The sequence below is a fragment of the Oryctolagus cuniculus genome, chromosome 6 (genome assembly GCF_964237555.1).
Source record: "Oryctolagus cuniculus chromosome 6, mOryCun1.1, whole genome shotgun sequence".
NCBI lineage: Eukaryota > Metazoa > Chordata > Mammalia > Lagomorpha > Leporidae > Oryctolagus > Oryctolagus cuniculus.
In genome coordinates, this window is record NC_091437.1 from 88,246,039 (window position 1) to 88,269,578 (window position 23,540).

The window sequence follows — 23,540 nt, forward strand, 5'->3', positions numbered from 1 at the left end:
TTTCTGAATTGTGATATGATGATGATAAGGATGATGATGATGATGTTAATACTACTTGCCATGAAAAACAAATCTGTATTACATACATTGAAACAGTATAATTCAACCGTTTACTTATTATTTTAAAACCAACTCCTAGTTCTTTATTTAACTTTTATTTAATAAATATAAATTTCCAAAGTACAACTTTTGGATTATAGCGGCTTTTCCCCCCCATAATCTCCCTCCCACCAATAACCACGCCATCTTCCACTCCCTCTCCCATCCCATTCACATCAAGAGTCATTTTCAATTATCTTTATATACAGAAGATCAACTTTATATACTAAGTAAAGATTTCAACAGACTGCACCCACACAGATACACAAAGTATAAAGTACTGTTTGAGTACTAGTTTTACTGTTAATTCACGTAGCACAACACATTAAGGACGGAGATCCTACATGGGGAGTAAGTGCACAGTGACTCCTGTTGTTGATTTAACAATTGACACTCTTATTTATGATGTCAGTAACCACCCGAGGCTCTTGTCATGAGCTGTCAAGTTCTTTTAAGAATCAAATTATTTCATTTGAATTTTCAAAATGTGTTTTTAAAAATTCTTGCATTCATTCTGGCCAGTGCCACAGCTCGCTAGACTAATCCTCCGCCTGTGGCGCCGGCATCCTGGGTTCTAGTCCCGGCTGGGGCACTGGATTCTGTCCTGGTTGCTCTTCTTCCAGTCCAGCTCTCTGCTGTGGCCCAGGAGTGCAATGGAGGATGGCCCAAGTCCTTGGGCCCTGCACCCGCATGGGAGACCAGGAGGACGCTCCTGGCTCCTGGCTTCAGATCAGTGCAGTGCCACAATGCGCTGGCCATAGCAGCCACTTGGGGCGTGAACCAATGGAAAAAGGAAGACCTTTCTCTGTCTCTCTCTCTCTCTAACTCTGCCTGTCCAAAAAAAAAAAAAAAAAAAAAAAATCTTGCATTCATTTTATATTGCCTTGCCTTGCATTTTCAGTAATGCTAAAGCTGCTTTAATTTTGAAATTGAGTTTGTAATCACTTTTTGAGTATCATTAGACAGTGGATTTTCCTTGACTAAGTGTTTGATCTGCATCAGTCATTCTTTTTGGTGTTCAAATTTTTTAAAATTTAAGCTAGTTATGGACCCCTCAAATTGGTTCCTATACCTTATTAACATAACCCATGACTGCTTGAAAATCTTCTTGCATTTCTATGTCAAAATGTATGTGACATGTTCGTTGCTCCTTGGCTGCACCACACACAGGTTTGGCATTTCTCCAGGGAAAGGCCCAGATTCTTTTTAGTGCTGAGTGGCATGAAAGAACATTAATTGGCAGTGTTTGTTGTTACAGGGTGATATTTTTCTTAGCCATTTCAGTGGAGAAGTATCATGTGCAGACACACACACACACACACAAACCACATTCCATAGAATTATTTTAACTCATTGAGTGCATTTTGGCATTTTCAGTTCAATTTTTTTTTTTTAATTTTTATTTTTTTTTATCTTTTATTTAATGAATATAAATTTCCAAAGTACGACTCATGGGTTACAATGGCTTTCCCCCCCATACCGTCCCTCCCACCCACAACCCTCCCCTTTCCCACTCCCTCTCCCCTTCCATTCACATCAAGATTCATTTTCGATTATCTTAATATACAGAAGATCAGCTTAGTATACCTTAAGTAAGGATTTCAACAGTTTGTTCCCACACAGAAAGATAAAGTGAAAAGTAATAGATGATTTTTTTTTAAAATCATGATGAAATCAGATCAGACCTATTGTCATGTTTAATCCCAGTGAGAGTCAAGTTGGGAATTGATAATTTCTTTCTTTTTTTTTTTTTTTTTTTTTTTTACAGAAGATCAGTTTAGTGTACATTAAGTAAAGATTTCAATCGTTTGCACCCCCATAGAAACACAAAGTGAAATATACTGTTTGAGTACTCGTTATAGCATTAAGCCTCAGTGTACAGCACATTAAGGACAGAGATCCTACATGAGGAGTAAGTGCACAGTGACTCCTATTGTTGACTTTACAAATTGACACTCCTGTTTATGGCATCAATAATCTCCCTATGCACCAGTCATGAGTTTCCAAGGCTATGGAAGCCCCTTGAGTTCTCCGACTCTTATCTTGTTTAGACAAGGTCATAGTCAAAGTGGAGGTTCTCTCCTCCCTTCAGAGAAAGGCACCTCCCTCTTTGAAGACCTGTTCTTTCCACTGGGATCTCACTCACAGAGATCTTTTTGCCAGAGTGCCTTGGCTTTCCATGCCTGAAATACTCTCATGGGCTTTTCAGCCAGATCCGAGTGCCTTTAGGGCTGATTCTGAGGCCAGAGTGCTATTTAGGACATCCGCCATTCTATGAGTCTGCTGAGTATCTCACTTCCCATGTTGGATCACTCTCCCCTTTATTTATTCTATCGGTTAGTGTTAGCAGATACTAGACTTGTTTATGTGCTCCCTTTGACTCTTAGTCCTTTCATTATGATCAATTGTGAACTGAAATTGATCACTTGGAATAGTGAGATGGCATTGGCACATGACACCTTGATGGGATTGAATTGGAATCCCCTGGTATGTTTCCAACTCTACCAATTGGGGCAAGTCAGCCCGAGCATGCCCCAAATTATACATCTCTTCCCTCTCTTATTCCCACTCTTATGTTTAACAGGGATCACATTTCAGTTAATTTTCAACACTTAAGAATAACTGTGTGATATTTACAGAATTAAACCAGTCATATTAAGTAGAACAGACAAAAAAAAATACTATGAGGGATAATATATTAAGTTGTCCATTGGCAGTCAGGGCTATGCTGATCAAGTCACCATTTCCCATAGTGTCCATTTCACTTCAGGAGGTTTCCTTTTTGGTGTTCAGTCAGTTGTCACCGATCAGGGAGAACATATGGTATTTGTCCCTTTGGGACTGGCTTACTTCACTCAGCATGATGTGTTCCAGATTCCTCCATTTTGTTGCAAATGACTGGATTTCATTGTTTCTTACTGCGGTATAGTATTCTAAAGAGTACGTATCCCATAATTTCTTTATCCAGTCTACCATTGATGGGCATTTAGGTTGGTTCCAGGTCTTGGCTATTGTGAATTGTGCTGCAATAAACATTAGGGTGCAGACCGCTTTTTTCTTTATCAATTTAAACTCCTTTGGGTAAATTCCAAGGAGTGGGATGGCTGGGTCGAACGGTAGGGTTATATTCAGGTTTCTGAGGAATCTCCAGACTGATTTCCATAGTGGCTTGACCAGTTTGCATTCCCACCAACAGTGGGTTAGTGTCCCTTTTTCCCCACATCCTCACCAGCATCTGTTGTTGGTAGATTTCTGTATGTGAGCCATTCTAACCGGGGTGAGGTGAAACCTCATTGTGGTTTTGATTTGCATTTTGATTGCATTTGATTGCTAATGACCTTGAACATTTTTTCATGTGCCTGTTGGCCATTTGGATTTCCTCTTTTGAAAAATGTCTATTGAAGTCCTTGGCCTATCTCTTAAGTGGGTTGTTGGTTTTGTTTTTGTGGAGTTTCTTGATCTCTTTGTAGATTCTGGTTATTAACCCTTTATCTGTTGCATAGTTTGCAAATATTTTTTCCCATTCTGTTGGTTGTCTCTTCACTCTCCTGACTGTTTCTTTTGCAGTACAGAAACTTCTCAATTTGATGCAATCCCAATAGTTGATTTTGGCTTTGGCTGTCTGTGCCTCCCGGGTCTTTTCCAGAAATTCTTTGCCTGTGCCAATATCTTGAAGGGTTTCTCCAATGTTCTCTAATAACTTAATGGTGTCAGGACGTAGATTTAGGTCTTTAATCCACGTTGAGTGGATTTTTGTGTAAGGTGTAAGGTAGGGGTCTTGCTTCATGCTTCTGCACGTGGAAATCCAGTTTTCCCAGCACCATTTATTGAATAGACTGTCCTTGCTCCAGGAATTAGTTTTAGATCCTTGATCAAATATAAGTTGGCTGTAGATGTTTGGATTGATTTCTGGTGTTTCAATTCTGTTCCATTGGTCTATCCATCTGTTTCTGTACCAGTACCATGCTGTTTTGATTACAACTGCCCTGTAGTATGTCCTGAAGTCTGGTATTGTGATGCCTCCGGCTTTGTTTTTGTTGTACAAGATTGCTTTAGCTATTCGAGGTCTCTTGTGCCTCCATATGAATTTCAGCATCATTTTTTCTAGATCCGCGAAGAATGTCTTTGGTATCTTGATTGGGATTGCATTGAATCTATAAATTGCTTTTGGGAGAATGGACATTTTGATGATGTTGATTCTTCCAATCCATGAGCATGGAAGATTTTTCCATTTTTTGGTATCCTCTTCTATTTCTTTCTTTAAGGTTTTGTAGTTTTCATCGTAGAGATCTTTAACGTCCTTGGTTAAGTTTATTCCAAGGTATTTGATTGTTTTTGTAGCTATTGTGAATGGGATTGATCTTAGCAGTTCTTTCTCAGTCATGGCATTGCTTGTGTATACAAAGGCTGTTGATTTTTGTGCATTGATTTTATATCCTGCTACCTTGCCAAACTCCTCTATGAGTTCCAATAGTCTCTTAGTAGAGTTCTTTGGATCCTCTAAGTACAGAATCATATCGTCTGCAAAGAGGGATAGTTTGACTTCTTCCTTCTTGATTTGTATTCCTTTGATTTCTTTTTCTTGTCTGATGGCTCTGGCTAAAACTTCCAGAACTATGTTAAATAGCAGTGGTGAGAGTGGGCATCCCTGCCTGGTGCCAGATTTCAGTGGAAATGATTCCAACTTTTCCCCATTCAATAGGATGCTGGCTGTGGGTTTTTTATAAATTGCTTTGATTATATTGAGGAATGTTCCTTCTATACCCAATTTGCTTAGAGTTTTCATCATGAAAGGGTGTTGAATTTTATCAAATGCTTTCTCTGCATCAATTGAGATAACCATATGGTTTTCTTCTGCAGTCTGTTAATGTGGTGAATCACATTGATTGATTTGCGAATGTTGAACCATCCCTGCATACCAGGGATGAATCCCACTTGGTCTGGGTGGATGATTTTCCTGATGTGTTGTTGTATTCTATTGGCCAGAATTTTATTGAGGATTTTTGCATCTATGTTCATCAGGGATATTGGTCTGTAATTTTCTTTCAGTGCTGCATCTTTCTCTGGCTTAGGGATTAAGGTGATGCTGGCTTCATAGAAAGAATTTGGGAGGATTCCCTCTTCTTCAATTGTTCTGAATAGTTTGAGAAGAAATGGGATTAGTTCTTCTTTAAATGTCTGGTAGAATTCAGCAGTGAATCCATCTGGTCCTGGGCTTTTCTTTGTTGGGAGGGCCTTTATTACTGTTTCAATTTCTGTTTCAGTTATGGGTCTATTTAGGTTTTCGATGTCTTCCTGGTTCAATTTAGGTAGGTTGCATGTGTCCAGGAATCTATCCATTTCTGATAGGTTTTCCTGTTTGCTGGCATACAGGTCCTTGTAGTAATTTCTGATGATTCTTTTTATTTCTGTGGTGTCTGTTGTTACGTTTCCTTTTTCATCTCTGATTTTATTGATTTGGGTCTTTTCTCTTCTTTTTTTAGTTAGTTGGGCCAATGGGGTGTCAATTTTGTTTATTTTTTCAAAAAACCAGCTTCTCGCTTGGCTGATTTTTTGTAATTTTTTTTGGATTCAATCCTGTTAATTTCTTCTCTGGTTTTAATTATTTCTCTTCTCCTACTAGATTTGGGTTTGGTTTGCTGCAGTTTTTCTAGGTCCTTGAGGTGCGCTGAAAGCTCATTTATTTGGTACCTTTCCAATTTCTTGATATAGGCACCTATTGCTATAAATTTGCCTCTCAATACTGCTTTTGCTGTATCCCATAAGTTTTGATATGTTGTGTTGTTGTCTTCATTTACTTCCAGAAAGTTTTTGATTTCTCTTTTGATTTCTTGAATGACCCAGTGTTCATTCAGGAGCATGTTGTTCAGTCTCCATGTGTTTGCATACTTTCTGGGGTTTCCTGAGTTGCTAATTTCCAGCTTCATCCCGCTGTGGTCTGAGAAGCTGCATGGTATGATTCTAATTCTTTTAAATTTGCTGAGACTTGCTTTATGGCCTAGTATGTGATCAATCCTAGAGAAGGTTCCATGCGCTGCTGAGAAGAATGTGAAGTCTGTAGATGTAGGGTTGAAAGTTCTGTAGATATCTGTTAGATCCATTTGGGCAATAGTGTCAATTAAATCTGCTGTTTCCTTGTTGATCTTCTGTCCGGATGATCTGTCTATTTCTGAGAGTGGAGTATTGAAGTCCCCCAGTACTATTGTATTGGAATCTAAATCTCCCTTTAAGTCCCTTAACATCTCTTTTAAATAGACCGGTGCCCTGTAATTAGGTGCATATACATTTATAATAGTTACATCTTCCTGTTGAATTGAACCCTTAATCATTATATAGTGTCCCTCTTTGTCTCTCTTAACAGTTTTTGTATTAAAGTTTATTTTGTCTGATATTAATATGGCTACACCTGCTTTTTTTTGGTTTCTGTTGGCATGGAATATCTTTTTCCAACCTTTCACTTTCAGTCTGCATGCCTCTTTGTTAGAGAGATGTGTTTCTTGTAGGCAACAAATAGTTGGGTTGTGTTCTGTGAGCCAGTCAGCCAAACGGTGTCTTTTAACTGAAGAATTCAGACCATTAATGTTCAATGTGACTATTGATACGTAGTGACTTTGCCCTGCCATTTTCCCGGAAATATTTTCTAGTATATGCTTTGAGCTTCCCATGCTCTTTTACTGGTAGGTGTTCTTCCTTTCCCTTCTTTCATATTGATGGCCGTGTTTCTGTGTTTCTGAGTGTAGCACATCTTTAAGTATCTTTTGCAGGGCCGGACGAGTGGCCACAAAGTCCTTCAATTTCTGTTTGCTATGAAAGGTCTTTATTTCACCTTCATTCACAAATGAGAGCTTGGCAGGATATAATATTCTGGGCTGGCAATTTTTCTCTCTTAGCACCTGTGCTATGTCTCGCCATTCCCTCCTGGCTTGTAGGGTTTCTGATGAGAAGTCAGCTGTGAGTCTGATAGGAGATCCTCTGAGAGTAATCTGACGTTTCTCTCTTGCACATTTTAGGATCTTTTCTTTATGTTTCACTGTGGTAAGTTTAATTACCACGTGTCGTGGTGAGGATCTCTTTTGGTCATGTTTATTGGGGGTTCTATGAGCTTCCTGTACTAGGATATCTCTGTCCTTCTCCAAACCTGGAAAGTTCTCTGCTAGTATCTCACTAAAAAGGCCTTCCAATCCTTTCTCTCTCTCCATGCCTTCAGGAACTCCTAGAACTCGAATGTTGGTTTTTTTAATAGTATCCTGTAGATTCCCAACAATATTTCTTAGGTTTCTTATTTCCTCTTCTTTTCTTTGGTTTGATTGTATGTTTTCCTGTGCTCTATCTTCTAAGTCCGATATTCTCTCTTCTGCTTCACCCATTCTGTTTTTAAGGCTTTCTAATGTGTTTGTCATTTGATCTATTGAGCTCTTCATTTCATTTTGATTTCTCTTCACTATTACACTTTCCTGTTCTACTAGTTTCTGAGTTTCATTTTGACTCTTCCTTAAAATTTCATTTTCACGAGAGAGATTTTCAATCTTGTCCATTAAGGATTTCTGTAGTTCAAGGATTTGCTTTTGAAAACTTCTAAATGTTCTTATCATAAATTTTTTGAAATCCGTATCTTGCATTTCTTCTATCTCATCATCTTCATACTCTTGGCTTGGGGTGTTTTGCTTATTTGGAGGCATCATAGTGTCATCGTTGATCTTGCTCCCTCTATTTCTGTGTTTGTTACTCGGCATAGTTAATTCTTCTTGAGTCACTGTGCGTTTTTTTTTTTTTTTCTTTTTTTTTTTTTCTTTTATACTGTGTCCGTGTTAAGTGGACTGCCTGCTGTTGGAGGAGCCTTGGAGGCTTGAGATGGGTGCGGCCTGAGAGCTCTGCCTGGTTCTTCCTGGTTAAGGGTGTGCAAAGGTGACACCCTCAGGTTATGCGTGGTAAATCTCTCTCTTTTTATTTATTTATTTACTTTATTTATTCAGGGGGTAAGTAACACCGCAGGGCATGGCTATGCAGAATTGATGGTATTTAGCTTCCAGTCTTTGGCTCCTCTGGACTCCCACTGGGTTGCCTAGGCTACTGAATTGTAGTGACTCAGTTCCTTAACTCTCCCCCATTGATATGTAAATCCAAAGAGGAGGCCTGCTCTTTGTCTCTTGGGAATTCTTCAAGAGTTGCAGCCTTGTAACCTTTGCAAGGTTAGGGGGAAGAGAAACCCCGAAGCTTTTTTTTTTCCTTCTTTCCGGTAGTGAGTTTGCTGCACTTTCCGGCCCCCCTCTAGATTCTGACCCCCGTTTCCCCACCAATGTCTCGGGTTATTGAGCTCACCTCCCCTTCCAGCGCCGATGTGTGGACTCAGAGCCCTGAGCGTCCCAAGTCTCCCCGCTGTTGTCTGTGTGGTGTGCACTCCCCTTGGAGCACTGTCGCGTAGACCCTGGGGCTTCTGCGGCTGGGTGCTGCAACTTGGCTTCCGCGTGGTGGGCGACCTTGTTCTCCCAGTAGGTCCTCCAATTCACGCCTGCTCCATCCAGAAGGGTTTCCCCTGCAATTTTTTGGTTCTATTTTCTGCGGCTACCGTAACTCCCCTTTTATTAAACTAAATTTTCCCGGACTATCGGTGCGCGCCCTCCCTATTCCGCCATCTTGGCTCCGCCCCTTCAGTTCAATTTTTTAAAAATATTTATTTATTTATTTATTTGAATGTCAGAGTTACAGAGAGAGAGGAGAGGCAGAGAGACAGAGAGAGAGGTCTTCCATCCGTTGGTTTACTCCCCAGATGACCACAATGGCTGGAGCTGCGTCGATCCAAAGCCAGGAGATGGGAGATTCTTCCGATTCTCCCGCATGGGTACAGGTGTGGGGAGCAACTCAGACTAGACCAAGTTACTGGAATTAAGACTTATTCTATGCATCTGCTCTCCCACAATATGGCGCTGGGAGAGGAGGAAACAGCTTCTACACAGCTGCCTCCAGTTCAACCAATAAACTGTAGGACCTGCTCCTGATTGGAGGAGAGCAGCGTGCTCGGCGTGTGGGTAGCAGAGTTGGGATTGGTGGAAGAGGATTATAAAGGAGGAAAGAGACAACATGCACCAGGAACATCTAAGAGGAACATCTAAAGGGAACACCTGTGCAGCCCCCGAGAGAGCCGGCCGGCGGTGTGCCGCTCCCCCGCGGAAGTGGGGAAAGTGGCAGGGGGAACCGCCCTTCCACGGAGGTCGAAGGGACGGTAGCCAACCCGGGAAGAACCAGCAGCAAACCGGGGGAGGGCCGAGCAGACAAAAGAACAGCGCAGGGTCCTGTGTCATTCCTCCACGAAGACGGGGAGCGACATACAGGGGCCCATGGACTTGGGCCATCTTCCACTGCTATCCCAAGCCATAGCAGAGAGCTGGATCAAAAGAAAGAGGAGCAGCCGGGTCTCAAACCAGTGCCCATATGGGATGCCCACACTTCAGGCCAGGGCATTAACCTGCTGCGCCACAACGCTTGCCCCTTCAGTTCAATTTTAACTTCACAGTATTTTCAATTATTTTCTTTAATTTTATAACAGTCTTTTACACATGAAATCATTATTTCTAAAAACATTATATGATTGCTCGTTGTTTTAAACCAAAATATAAGAAAAATAGTATTTACATACCAGACTGATATAAACACCCTGATGAATACTGCTTGCATGTCATGTCAGGACTCCCCCAGTGCTTCCTCCTACTCCTGAAAGCACTCCCACCGCCGAAATAATGATTCATGTAAAATACAGAGATCCAACACCCTTGCCATGGCATGTGGGAGACGGCGACAGAGTTATGGTTTATGATCCACAACCTTTCCTTGAAGACCATATCAAGGCCAGAATTTGTGACCATAACCTTGTGTAGCTCTTTTGTTTCCCTGCCCCATTTCCTACCCTGCTTCTTCACAAGATTCTCCTGAAGAATACTTCCTCACTCACCTCCCCAGTAGAGCCTGTGTCAGATTTTGATTCCAGAAGATTCTACCCATGGCAACTAGGAAGATTGTAACTACTGAAGACATTTTAAATGTCTTTCTTTTGATCTTTTTGCTTATAGAATGCATTTCACTAAGAAAGTACTATCAAAATCTACAGTTCCATTAAATCCATTCTTTTTGTGCTTATGCCACCCAATGGCTATGTAGGGAGCATTTAGATCTTATTGTTGATGTAAATCATTCTTTATAATATAGATTATCTTTAATAGGAATGCATCTATCTATGCAGTCCAAAAGTCATAATTAGATAACCAATGAGAAGTCCCGCCTGACTCTGATGGGTGTCTTGTTCAATAAATTATAATTTTCTCTAAATTAAAAACTGCACCTGGTTTTCAAATTTATTTGCATAGAATCAGTCTGATTCAGAGACTGGCAGTGTGATACAGCTGGTTAAGCTACCCTTGCAACACTTGTATCCCATATCTGAGTGCCAGTTCAAGTCCTTGATAGTCTGCTTCTGTTCTAGTTCCTTGTTGATGCACTTGAGAGAGCAATGGAGTATGGTCCAAGTGCTTGAGCCACTGTCACTCATGTGAGAGACTCAGATAGAGTTCTGGGTTCCTGACTTCAACCTGGCCCAGCCCTGGCTGTTGCAGTCATTTGGGGAGTGAACTAGTGGATGGAAGATTGATATATCTCTCTCTCTGTCTCTGTCTCACTTTCTCTCCTCTCTCTGTCTCTTCCCACTTCTCTCTGTCACTTTGCCTTTCAAGTAAGATAATTATAAAATAATTAGTCTTATTAAACTTCAATTATCATATTAGACTTGTTTATTTTATTTTTGTTTAAATAGGTTTTTAAATTTTTCATCTTGATTTCTGCTTAATGTATGAATTCTTACTAGCATGTGAAGTGTATAAACTTTGAAATGTGGGATTCTTTTATACATTTCTACTACTGATATCTGCTTAACTGCATTATTGTTAATCAACATTATCTAGGTAATGTAATTTTTATAAATATTTCTTATATAATTTAGACAAACATGTATTTTCTAATCTAATGGTACAATGTCCTATACCCATGAAATATTTAAAGCTTGTTGACTAATTGTCTACATCCTTAATTTTGTTTGTTTCAGGTATCAGTTATTAATGGTAGATTGTATGTTTGACTGTTACTCTATATAGTTATATCAGTTTTGTTTTATGTATAGATAATAATTTATTAAATACCTGCAAGTTTACTAAGTTTTATATAGTTGGTGATACTCTTTCATTTTTGTATTAGTTTATTTTATCTGATGGTAACATAATTACATTACCTTTTATTTAATATTTGTCTATTACATCTTTTGTATACATTTATTTCCAATGTTTTGTGTTCATATGCTTGAGTGACTCTCCTGTAAACAACACATAGGTGAAATTTTCATTGTTGAATTAGTCTAAAAGCTTTTATAGAAATGATATATATGCCATTGTTTCTACCGTCTAATTTTATGCTTTCGATTTGTTGTATTCGGTGCCTTTTCTCTTCATTCCTGACATCGTAGAGTATTAAACTTTCCTTCATTATCTACCTATTCCCCTTCACTATTTCAAAACTTCACCCTAAACTTTTACCACACAAACTTAAATTTAAAAGCCATCATTATTCTACTGTCTACCCAAACAATACCAAAACCTGGCTTCCCTCCCAACTCCCTTCTATTGATGAGCATCATTACATTTCGCCTTGCTTTAATTTCATAAATTAAACATTATTTTCTTGTCTCATGAAATATATGTTTATTGAATTTCACCCACCTTCTAGGACATTTTTCTTCCTAAAACACACTTACAAAGATTCATAGTGGTATATCTTCTGAGTTGTATTTGTCTGAAAATATTTGTTCTACCTTCATTTTAAATAAAATTTCACCCAGGTGTGTGTTTCTTTTTAAAAATTTGTATTGATTATTTTTATTTATTTTTGAGTTAGATACAGACAGCAGAGAGAAGCTGTATCCAGCAGTTCATGTTCCAAATGCCCAGGAGCTGAAAACTCAATCTAGATCCCCTATGTGGGAGGCAAAGCCTAACTACTTGAACCGTCACTTGCTGCCTCCCAGGGTGCACATTAACAGGAAGTTGGAATGAGGAGCCAGACCTGGGAGTTGAAACTATGAACTCAATATGGGCTCAAGACATGGCAAATAGCATCTATTTTTAAGAGTCATTTGACTTACTTGAAAGGTAGAGTTACAGAGAGAGAGGGAGAGACAGAAAGAGAGATCTTCCATATGCTGTTTCACTCCTCAAAAGGCTGCAACAGCCTGGGCTGTGCCAGGCTGAGGTCAGGAGCCAGGAGCTTCATCTGGATTTCCAACATAGGTGCAGGGGCCCAAGGACTTGGGCCATCTTCTGCTGCTTTCCCAGATGCATTAGCAGGAAGCTGGATCAGAAGCAGAGCATCTGGCACTCAAACTGGAGTCCATGTGGGATGCTGGCATTGCAGGCAGCAGCTTAACCCATTACACCACAATACCAGCTCGCCAAGTAGCATCAACCACTCTACCAAACACTCATCCCCAAGCAAATAGTTCTGAGTCAGTCAAAGCTTTCATTTTTGCTGTTTACAGTTATACAATACTTTATCAAACATATTCTTTTTAGACAAGTTTTTGTCCTACCTGAATTCAATATATTCTTTTATGTGCTATTTTACTGCTATGCTGTGCATGTGGAGGTTTCAAGTCTTGTTTAGGATGTTTTAGCATTCCTGAATCAGAGAGTTCCTATAATTCACTGAGTTTGAAAACTTCTCTGGAACTTCTTTTAATATTTCCTTCTATTCATTCTCTTATCCTCCACCTTTGGAATTTATAAGGAAGTGCACAGGTGGGTCCAGGCAAAGGTTTAGAAGCCTAACTAAAGTTCGGTCAAGCAGATGACATTCATCACACCTAGCCTAACTCCTTCCAGACAAGGAATAAAGGGTTACAAACATAAGTATCTTAAATAAACCATTTTAAAATATTGTCTCAAGAAATTTCCCCACTCTTGGCTTCCATTCCCACTACATCTTATTTCCTTTCACATCCCAGGATTCCCCATCCCTATCTTCTTGGCCAGCACTTTTTCATCAATTTAAATGCTGAATTTACTCAAGGCTTTCTCCTGAATCCTTCGTGCTTTTTAACATACACTTCTTCCCTATTTGGTTTCCCTGTTCCTGTGGCTTTAAATTCCATCTATAGGCTGAAGACTTCCCAAATCGTATTTTTCTTCTGAGCTCTATAGACTCATACACAATTCAATGATCCATCAGGTTGTCCATAAGCCATCTTAAGCTCTAATTCTTGACTTACTTATAAACAACATGACCCATTGTTTTGTTTTCTAAGTCTTTTTTTTATTTGACAGAGTTAGATAGTGAGAGAGAGAGAGATAGAGAGAAAGGTCTTCCTTCCTTTGGTTCACCCCCAAATGGCCACTACAGCCGGAACTATGCCGATCCAAAGCCAGGAGCCAGGAGCCAGGAGCCAGGAGCCAGGTGCTTCCTCCCGGTCTCCCATGCGGGTGCAGGGCCCAAGCAATTGGGCCATCCTCCACTGCACTCCCGGGCCACAGCAGAGAGCTGGCCTGGAAGAGGAGCAACCAGGACTAGAACCCGATGTCCATATGGGATGCTGGCGTGGTAGGTGGAGGATTAACCAAGTGAGCCACGGTGCTGGTCCCTTTAAGTCTTAACTTAGAAAATAGTCCATCTAGCCTCCTAGTAACTTAAGCAAACATTTAAAATACATCCTGCACTTTTCTTCTCATCATCATATGCTTCCAAAGTATTTCTGTCTTTTCTGCCCACCTCTGCAGCCCCTACCTTTCTCCAAATCACCTTAACTACTGTCATAACCCCCTAAATGGCTTCAACTTTTGTACCAACCAAGTAAAACCTCTCTACAATTCCTTGAGTGATAATTTTAAAAGTGGGTGATATCAATATTTGACTTTCCAGTCAGACTTTGAGAGGATTCTAGACTCTTTAACATGTTTTCATTCCTAACTTACGTCTTCAAACTCTTCTCTTTTTTTACTTTAAAAAAATGTATACAAAAGGAACAAATTTCATGCATTTCATATATACAGTTTTTTTATTTTTCAACTTTTATTTAATAAATATAAATTTCTAAAATACAACTTTTGGATTATAGCAGCTTTTCCCCTCATAACCTCCCTCCCACCTGCAACCATCCCATCTTCCACTCCCTCTCCCATCCCATTCTTCATCAATATTCATTTTCAATTATCTTTATATACAGAATATCAACTTAGTATATACTTAGTAAAGATTTCAACAGTTTGCATATAAACAGTTTTAACAGCATAAGATACTTCCCATCATATCCTCCCTCCCTCCCTCACTCCCACCTTCCGTCCTTATCCTCCCTCCCTCCCTCACTCCCACCTTCCGTCCTCTTTCTTTCTTTTTCTTTTAAACTTTACAATGGCATACTTTCAATTTTCTTTATAATCACAAGCTCAGCCCTCCACTAGTTAGAGAACTCACCAAGTAATAGTACAAATTCCACTGTCCGCAAGAGTATAGACAAAGGTTAGAAACAATAATCAAATCTCAAAATGTCAATTTTGTTCAGATTCTTTGCATTTTTGTACTCTGTGTCTTAGTTACCACAAATCAGGGAAAACATATGATATTTGTCTTTTGGGGGGGTGGCTTACTGGCTTATTTCAGTAAGCATAATGGTCTCAACCTCTTCTTTAACCACAGTGCCTCATTTTAACTTCTTCTTGTCCATGATCTTCCCACCAGTATCTGGAAGAGTTAAACCTCTTTGTTAGCTCAGGATCTTAACACTTTTATCTGTTTTGCTTGAAACATTCTTTCCTGAGATCTTCACTCAACGCAGTTCTTGCCCATCCAACAGGTCTTTGCCCAAATATCAACTATCAGAGAAACCATTACTGGCCACCTTGCTATTCCTCACCCCATTGCTCTCTATCAAACTACTTTCTTTATATCACTTTCATAATGTACAGTTACTTTGTCTACTTAGTTGTTCATTACTACTCTTCTTAACTATGGTTAGCATTCCATAAAGGCAATGATAATACCTCAGTGTTCCTCTTAAATCTTAATGTATAGCTCATATTGGAAATCCGTTAAGTACCTGTTGAATGGATCTATGAGATTTTGGTGCCAACTGAGTGGTCCAATGTAACAAATTAATGCACAAAATGAAAACAAAAGGCTTCATTACGTTTTGTTCTGCATCTGGTTAATGATCAATGGTGGAGTATTGAAAACCCCTGCAACACATAGCTAGCTGTAAAGATGAGAAACTGAAGATCAAAATAATCAAAGACCACCGTCACTGTGCAGACAGCTCTTCATATTAAACATGAGTGACACAAAGCTAAATGTTTACAACTTGCTCATGGCTTGCAGGAAGAATTCTCTGAGAAAGAAACAGCAAAAATGACAGAAACTCCCAATAGAAGCATGAGTAGATTTTAGGCCTATCTGTAAGAGCTGCTCTTAATGTAGGAAAATAACATACCATGGATGATAATGTGAACTGGTGAAAAGTATTTTTTACGGGCTCGAATCCCTTAAGCACCATGTTGTCCTTTCATTGTATAGATGCAGTGCTCACTGAAGTGTTTAGTACTTCACTGAAAAAACAATAATTAGAAATGTAAGAAAATTGCTTTAACTTTTCCTAATTCATATTGAGATGAACAAGTATTTCACAACAAATTTCAATTACCGTAAGTTATATGAATATAAGCCCAAGCTAACTCTAAAAGTGAACAAATTATAATTCATTAAGTACATGTGGACATCACTCTAAGGTCACACTTTCACTTTCAGATGTGCTGTCTTATGACAAAAAAAGTGAAAATACAAAAAGTATACGGTTGTACAAATGGAGTCAATGACCCTTTAAACTAAAAATAAAGAGGAATTTAAATAAATGATATCTAATTCTCTCTTCTCAGTTCCCTGAATTCCTTATATTCTAGTTTTATACTCCCAATGTTATCTTGAAACTGTATTTTTAAGATCCTCATTGTCCCATAAATCAGGAAATGCCCTAGCCTTATTTTTAAGGAAGCTTTAAGTCTATGATATAAATATCTTCCCTGAGATTCTCTCCTCTTTTTACCTTGAAGGAGTTAACACAGCATTCCAAAATATGGCACTCTGGTACAGTCTTTTTTTTGTGTGTGTTCAGTTAAATAAACTTGAGGGAGAGAAGAGGGAGTTGGGAGTAGTGGGGATGGAGAAACAGAGAAAGAACAAATAGCAAATGCAGGGAAAAAACTCTGACCTTCCTTAAACACAGGAGGTGAAACTCCCATGTGAAAGGTGCCCTCCCTACACCTGGTGGAAGGAAGCTGTTCTAATTACCTACTGAAGGGGAGTCAAGATTGAGAGAAATATATATATAAATTAACCTGGTTATACTAACCTTTATCGTCATAGCCACTTTCCATGACTAACTAACCTAGCCCAAGCCACTTGCCTTGTTGTATTTTCACAATTTCCTACTCTTTGTCCAAATAAGGTATCTTCTCTATTTGTGTATTTACTTTGCTTTATAAAAATTGTGCTGTGTGTTGCAATTTTTTATATAGGAAATTTAATTGTCAGGCATTAAGTTTTCCTTTTTTAATGTTTAAAATCCAGTTTAGAAATGAGAGAAATCAACCACAAACTTATGGTAAAATTTTACAACACTGTGAAGTTTAAATTTTAAATACAACTTGATGTTCTTGATAGAATTCCTCATCCTAGCAGTCTATTAAAACTATTTCTTTATATTACTTTCACAATGTCTAATTGTTTCTTTGGGTCTTCAGTTTTTTAAAAGGGGCTCTCCGTCATGTGACCTATGTTAAACAAATGTGCATGATTTGCTACCATTAGTTTCTCTTAAGTCAACTTGATTTTCAGGCCCAGCTGAAAATGCTGAGTTAAAGGAAGAACTGTGCCTCCTCTACAGCCCTGGACAATCTCCTTCCTCCTCTTTCCTTCTCCTCTTCTTCTCTTTCCTCCTTCTCTTTGCCCTTCTCCTCTCCCTCCTCCTCCCTCCACCCAGTTATCCTCACAACTTGTTTTAATTTTCTGGCTATTTTCTCTTCTCTCTTGTTCACTGTCACTTGGTAATCATAGACATAGAAGAAGAAAAATAATTTTCCCTGAAACCTCCAGAGTTCCAATTTTGAACTTCTTTTACAAGACAGATTTTCCAAAGAGAAACAAGCAGAAGTTAATGGACATACACACCTCTTACACATGAAGGAACCCGCAAACTTAGTAGAAAATAAAATTAAGATACATTCATTTTGGTGAAAAAATAACTCCATGTGCATGAAGATGTCTTCAAAACATATTTGAAGATGTGTAGTTTGAACAAACTATACATGGATTTTTAAAAATTTTCAAAGTACTTTTATACATGAGCTATACCAAGGGAATGGGTAGTTATCAAAAATTTTAAAGTTTGACTTTAAATCCCACCTTCAGTGAAAATGAGAGAAACGAAGTGAAAGAGGCCAACTGGAAAACTCACATTGAATAAAGGCTGGTTAGTAAACTTTACTATGTATAGTCATGTGGTGCATTCCTCTACCTTGGTAAGGTTTCAAGGTCATCTCAGGTGATCGAAGTTTGCCTTTCTTGTTAGAGAGAGGAGGAGGGACACCTTTGTAAATAAATCTACTTCTTTTAGTCAAATAAGTGGGAGTGAAGATATGTTTTACTGTATCTATGTCTTCTCTAATGACCTCAATTCAAAATAGTATTTATGCCAACATAGGATATTTTAAAGTGGTATTCTCTGCCATCCTTCATACACACATGTGTAAATATAAATTCCATTGTCTTTCTTTCAGAAGACAATTGCAAATACGTAAGTCACATCAGTGTTAACTTGCTTGACTATGATGTGCTGAAATACATAATATCATAATTATAAGAAGTGGGAGATAAATGATATTTGAGCAACTTGAAAATTTTTTTTTGACAGGCAGAGTTAGACAGAGAGAGAGACAGAGAGAAAGGTCTTCCTTTTTCAGTTGGTTCACCCTCTAAGTGGCCGCTACGGCCGGCGCACTGCGCTGATACGAAGCCAGGAGCCAGGTGCTTGGGCCATCCTCCACTGCACTCCCGGGCCACAGCAGAGAGCTGGACTGGAAGAGGAGCAACCAGGACAGAATCCAGTGCCCCAACCGGGACTAGAACCCAGGATGCCGGCGCCACAGGCGGAGGATTAGCCTATTGAGCCGCAGCATGGGCCAAAAATTATTTTTAAGATTACTTTGTTTATCTGTGGTTTAGCATTCTTCATGTATTTCAAAAGCACAGGCTTTGGTGAACTAAATATTTCAATAAAATAAATTATTTTCTCTATTATTTCTATTTATAAAAATTATTATTTTCTGTTTCATTTTCTTACATAGGAAATTCTATGCTAAGATTTTCTTTCTTAAAGTTTAAAACCCAGTACAGAAAGTGATAGAAATCAGCCACAAATTTCAGATAAAAGGTTACAACACACTTAAGAAGTTTAAACTTTAATTATAACTTGATGCTATTGATGATTTCATTCAAATTTTAATATAGTCATTACAAAGAACAAGACAATTTATAAATATGTTATAATTCTAACAAATTGAGAACTATGCTGAGAGGTTTTATGGTTAGTTCATAAATTGACTGTTGTTTTATTTGCATCACATAAATCTTAAAGTCACGTGAAAGAAACTCACAGTCTACAATAGGAAAGGTCCCTGGGTAGGAATGCTTAGAGAATAGAATTGCTACAGATTTGCAGATCATGCTAGTTCATCCTGAACCTAATGAATTATGTTAAAATGGGAAATAATGCACAGTTCTTCTGTAGTGATCAAGATTAACTGTAATAGATTAAATTTGATGAGCAGAAAAGAAGCAATCAGTGTGCATCACTGATGTTTCCCTGCAGGTAAATTACCTTCTGTTAAACTGAATTCACTGGTGAAGCAATTATTTTTCTATAATACTTTCCCTTTGGAGGATAACTATAAATGATACATGCAGCAAGCCAACAACCAAAAAATAATGTAAAGTGTTTTATTAGCAATAAAGTGCTGTAACTGTGAAGGTAACTGAATAGCAAACCAACAAAATAACAAGAAATGTAAAATATTTTATTATTGATATAATTTGAGGCATACTTATAATGGCACTTTAAATCCCTTGAACAGAAAAACATTCAAAAAATGTATAGCAACTTTGTCCACTAACATGCATTAGAAATGTTTCCAACCTCAGGATTCCTTACCATAGACAGCAGTGTATAAAGGGCAGGTGTCCCCACTGGCCTTGTGCTAAGACCTCTACAGTGGTTACTCTCAGAGTCAGCCATGGGTAAGCTCAAGGGCTTTCCATTTCCTACCAGTTTCCCCTATGTGGTCAGAGTCCTCACATCAATTTCAGGCACTTAGATGCATCGCAGGCCACTAAGCTCAGAAACTGTCCTCAAAGAGACCTTGGAGTGCACAGGCAAGCATCATTTGGGCTGCACAGTTAACCTCTGTGCTTCTTAGTAAAGACCATTTGCAAAGTTTGCTCCAATATAGCTCTCTGGTGTTAACTCAGTGGAACCTGCTGGGAGAGATAGAACACTGGGAAATCAACACCCACTGACTCTGCTCCTGCATTCACAGATACCCTACAGTGCAGTTCTCCGGTCCAAGAGCCACGTGGCCCTCTCTCCATCATCACTCCTCTGCCTTCCTGTTCCACACACACAATTGTAATCTTTATTTGGAAGAAGAGAGCTTGATTCCTCATCTGTTCTTTTTAGTCTATTGTTTATGACAGAAAAAAAGAGATGAACTTAGTTCTTCATAGCTGACATTCCAGAATGAAAAGTTGAATAGCCCTTATGAGTATTCTGAAATGCAAGTATGAGCTTGGTCTAAAATGCTTGAAAACACTTGGAAATGTTTCAGATTTCATATTTTTTTAATATTTGCATATAAATAAAGAGATATCTTTGAGTGGAACACAAGTCAACACATGAAGTTCATATGCGTTTCATATGTACCTTATGCAGATAGCATGAATGTAATGTCATACAACATTTGTAATGCACCTGCATTTGGACTGTGACCTCTCATATTGTAGTAGCACATCAGCAGGCAAAAAGTTTTAGATTTCAGATTTTCAGATTAGGGATGATTAATCTGTACTAAAGGACATCTCTTAAGAATCAAAATCCTGGACTCTTTTTATCTCCACTGGGAGCTCTGAAAACGTACTTGCATTTGCTCTGTGAAAATCAAGGATCATCTTCTTTGTTCTTTTGTTGGGCACTTCTGGAACTTTCTGGCAACAAATGAGGAGGAAAGATCTAGTTTCTTTCAAGGGATGAGGAATGGTGAAGGGTGAGAACGGGCAGATACCAGGTAATATGAGAGAGGACTACATCATAGCTCCAAGTACAGACTGCATAGGATCAAATCGAAGCTTTACCACTAACTCGCTGTGCCACCTCGGGCAAAGTAGTTTACTTTTGTGTGACTTACTTTCCCAGCTCTGTTAGTTCCAATGGCTGCTGTAACAATTTACTGCAAACCTGATGGCTTAGACAACAGAAATTTCTCTCATAGCTCTAGATGCTGGAGGTCTGAATTTCACTGAACAGAACTCAAGGCTCTGGAAAGAACATGCCCCCATGGGAGCTTTAAAAGTGGTTCCTTTCTGGCCTCCTCCTATTTCTGATGGCTACTGACAGCCCTGACCGTTGCAGCCAATTGGGAAGTGAACCAGAGGGTGGACAATCTGTCTCTCTGTTACTCTCTCTGTGCATAACTTTGCATTTCAAATAAACAAATAAATCTCTAAAACAAACAAAGAAAATGAATAGGAGTGAATGCATTTAGGGCCCACCCAAATAATCCAGAATAATCTCCTCAGCTCTTGATTCTCACTTAAACACATGTGCAAAATCCTTTATTACTATATAGTATACAATTCATGTGGATCAGGCTATCAATATCTTTTGTGATGACAATTATTTAGCTTTCTATAAACTAGGTTAATAATAGTACCTACAAGAACATTAGGAGAAATGATATATCAAATTCACTCAAGAAATGTCTAATGTGCAATAAAGCACTCAATAAAAGTTAGCCCATCACAGTGATGTCAATAAGGTTGCAGTAACAAGAAAATGCAATAAAAATGCATATTAAGCAAAATTGTTTTTTAACTAAGCATGCAGGAAGGGTCTGATTTCTGGATCTTTGAGGTGAGCTAACTGTACAATACCATCACTATCGAAATGATCATATCTTAATACTTTAAGCCAAGAAAAAATATATAGATATTTAGTCATTTATTACTTTGTTACTTTCACCTGAAAATGAAATCATGTCAATCATTTCATTTATCCTGAATTCTTCAGAAGGTCAAAGTAAAAAATGTGATGTAATATGATTGTCTCTTTGTGGTCTCTTGTCTCCTGTCCACTCAGGATACAGATCTAATGACATTCAACATCTCCGTACATCGGTCATGGTGGAGGGAACATGGGCCTGGCTGCGTCCGAAAAGTGCTGCCTCCTGCAGCTCATGGCATGATGGACGATTACACCTACGTCTCCGTCACAGACTGTCTCCTCGACTTCCAGTACCTGGAGGTCATCCACAGTGCTGTGCAAATACTGCTCTCTGTAAGTGTGACTTTTGTGTCATTATCTGATCAGGACCCTTCTTGACTGGCATTTTATGTCTAAACTTTCTCTATATACCTATCTGGTAAATGGTGCTACAATAAGCACACAAATATATACTGACTATGGAAATAGTAGCAATTATGTTATTACCAGTTGTACTTCATGACAGATTACATCATTTTCCTCTTGGTATGCAGACACTTTGTTTTTAGTTGTTAAAGTTTCTAACTTAAGCCACAAAATATACATCATTCAATGAACTAGTATGATCATCTGCCAGAAGTGGACATTTGTGTTTTAGCTATTTCAGGCTCATCTACCAAGGCATTTCTTCTCCTAGAGAAGAATTCACGAGAAATATGTCTGGAATCACTCTCCCACCCATCCCCCATGCTTGTTCAAGCTAATAAATGTCACATTCGAATGTTTTATTCCTTAAATGTTCCCAAAGATTCTTGGCATTACCGTGCCTAAAATTTGGTGTCAAGATACAATGCCATATAGAGAAACAGATAAAAGCAATGGTATGATGAAGCCATAGAAGGTTTATGTGTCAGGAATTTCTTAAATTAACTTCCTTCCATCAGACTGTTCTCCCCACAGTTTGACTACTGTGAGGAGTGGAATTAGCCAAATATATATAACATTATCAGCAATGGAGTTTCTTGCCATTTTGAGTCAATGTACAATAAAGCCATTCTCAACCACATTTTCCACATAAACCATTAGTTCTTTGTCCAAATGGTTAGAGTTACAGAATAAGAAGTGCCTCTCAATGATAACCAAATACCCAGATAAATAATGAAAATATTAGAAAGCTCTGTCAGTCAAGAACACAACTTGAGATTATTTCTAGAAAGAAATCAGAGAGATACTTGATATCATTTACTATGTGCATTATTTAATGCTATATAAACTATCACTCTAAAATGTAATTACTTAAAATAATATCATTTTATCACTTGGTTCTCAGTAGGTTAGGAATCGAGGCAGGGCTCAGCGGTGTGATTCTCTTGCTCCATATAATATTGGTTAAGGTCACTCAGGAACTGAAGCATCCAAGGATGCCTTACTCACACATTTGGTTCAGGTTATTGGTTCCTATCCTCTTCCATGTGGCTTCTTTCTGCAGAAAATTTGTTAGACTTTATTGCAAGAAGGTAACAGCATTCCAGGAGGTGAAGGACCAACATGCAAGCATTTATCAAGCCTCTATTTGAGTAATACTGTCTATTGTCCCATTGGTGAGCACAAGTTACATGGTCAAGCCCAGAGTCCATGTGAGAGGGGCTGTAGAATGTGAGAACATTCAAAGAAATGGTTCATTTAGGGTTACCAGTATAGAAGTCATACCTAATTTGGTCAATATATCAATTTTCATTATTTAACTTGCATTCTTAAGTTTTAATATTGTGTTTTACAGCACAATAGTTATAATTTTTTAGAAAGACTAAATATTAGAATAAGAAAATAAGCAAAGACTTTTTAATGTTCCAATCCAAAGAAACAATTTACACTGAATTCAAAGAAAGGGATTATATTTCAGGCCAAGGAATTTCCTTTCAGACATGCAACAAGAAATATGATCACTCTAGATGTTTACAATTCTATTTACAGGTATAAGTATAATACACTACCATTTGCCAGTATCAGTTTATCAAATTTTCCTTTTTCTCTGATCATTCTTTAATCTAGCAGTTACCTATAAAATTATGATAAAATGTACACGTTTAAATCTTTATCTTAAAATATGTGGAAA

At 38.4% G+C, this 23,540-nt stretch overlaps 1 protein-coding gene across 2 annotated transcripts in view; it reads left to right on the forward strand.

Annotated features, from left to right (window-relative positions):
- The window catches only part of NKAIN3 (sodium/potassium transporting ATPase interacting 3), a 772,255-nt gene that overhangs the window by 507,776 nt on the left and 240,939 nt on the right, over window positions 1–23,540 (forward strand). For both annotated transcript variants that reach the window (XM_008255564.4, XM_051843801.2), the window contains exon 4: window positions 21,581–21,778. In XM_008255564.4, coding sequence (XP_008253786.3) covers window positions 21,581–21,778 — 198 coding nt within the window. The remainder of the gene's footprint in view (window positions 1–21,580; window positions 21,779–23,540) is intronic.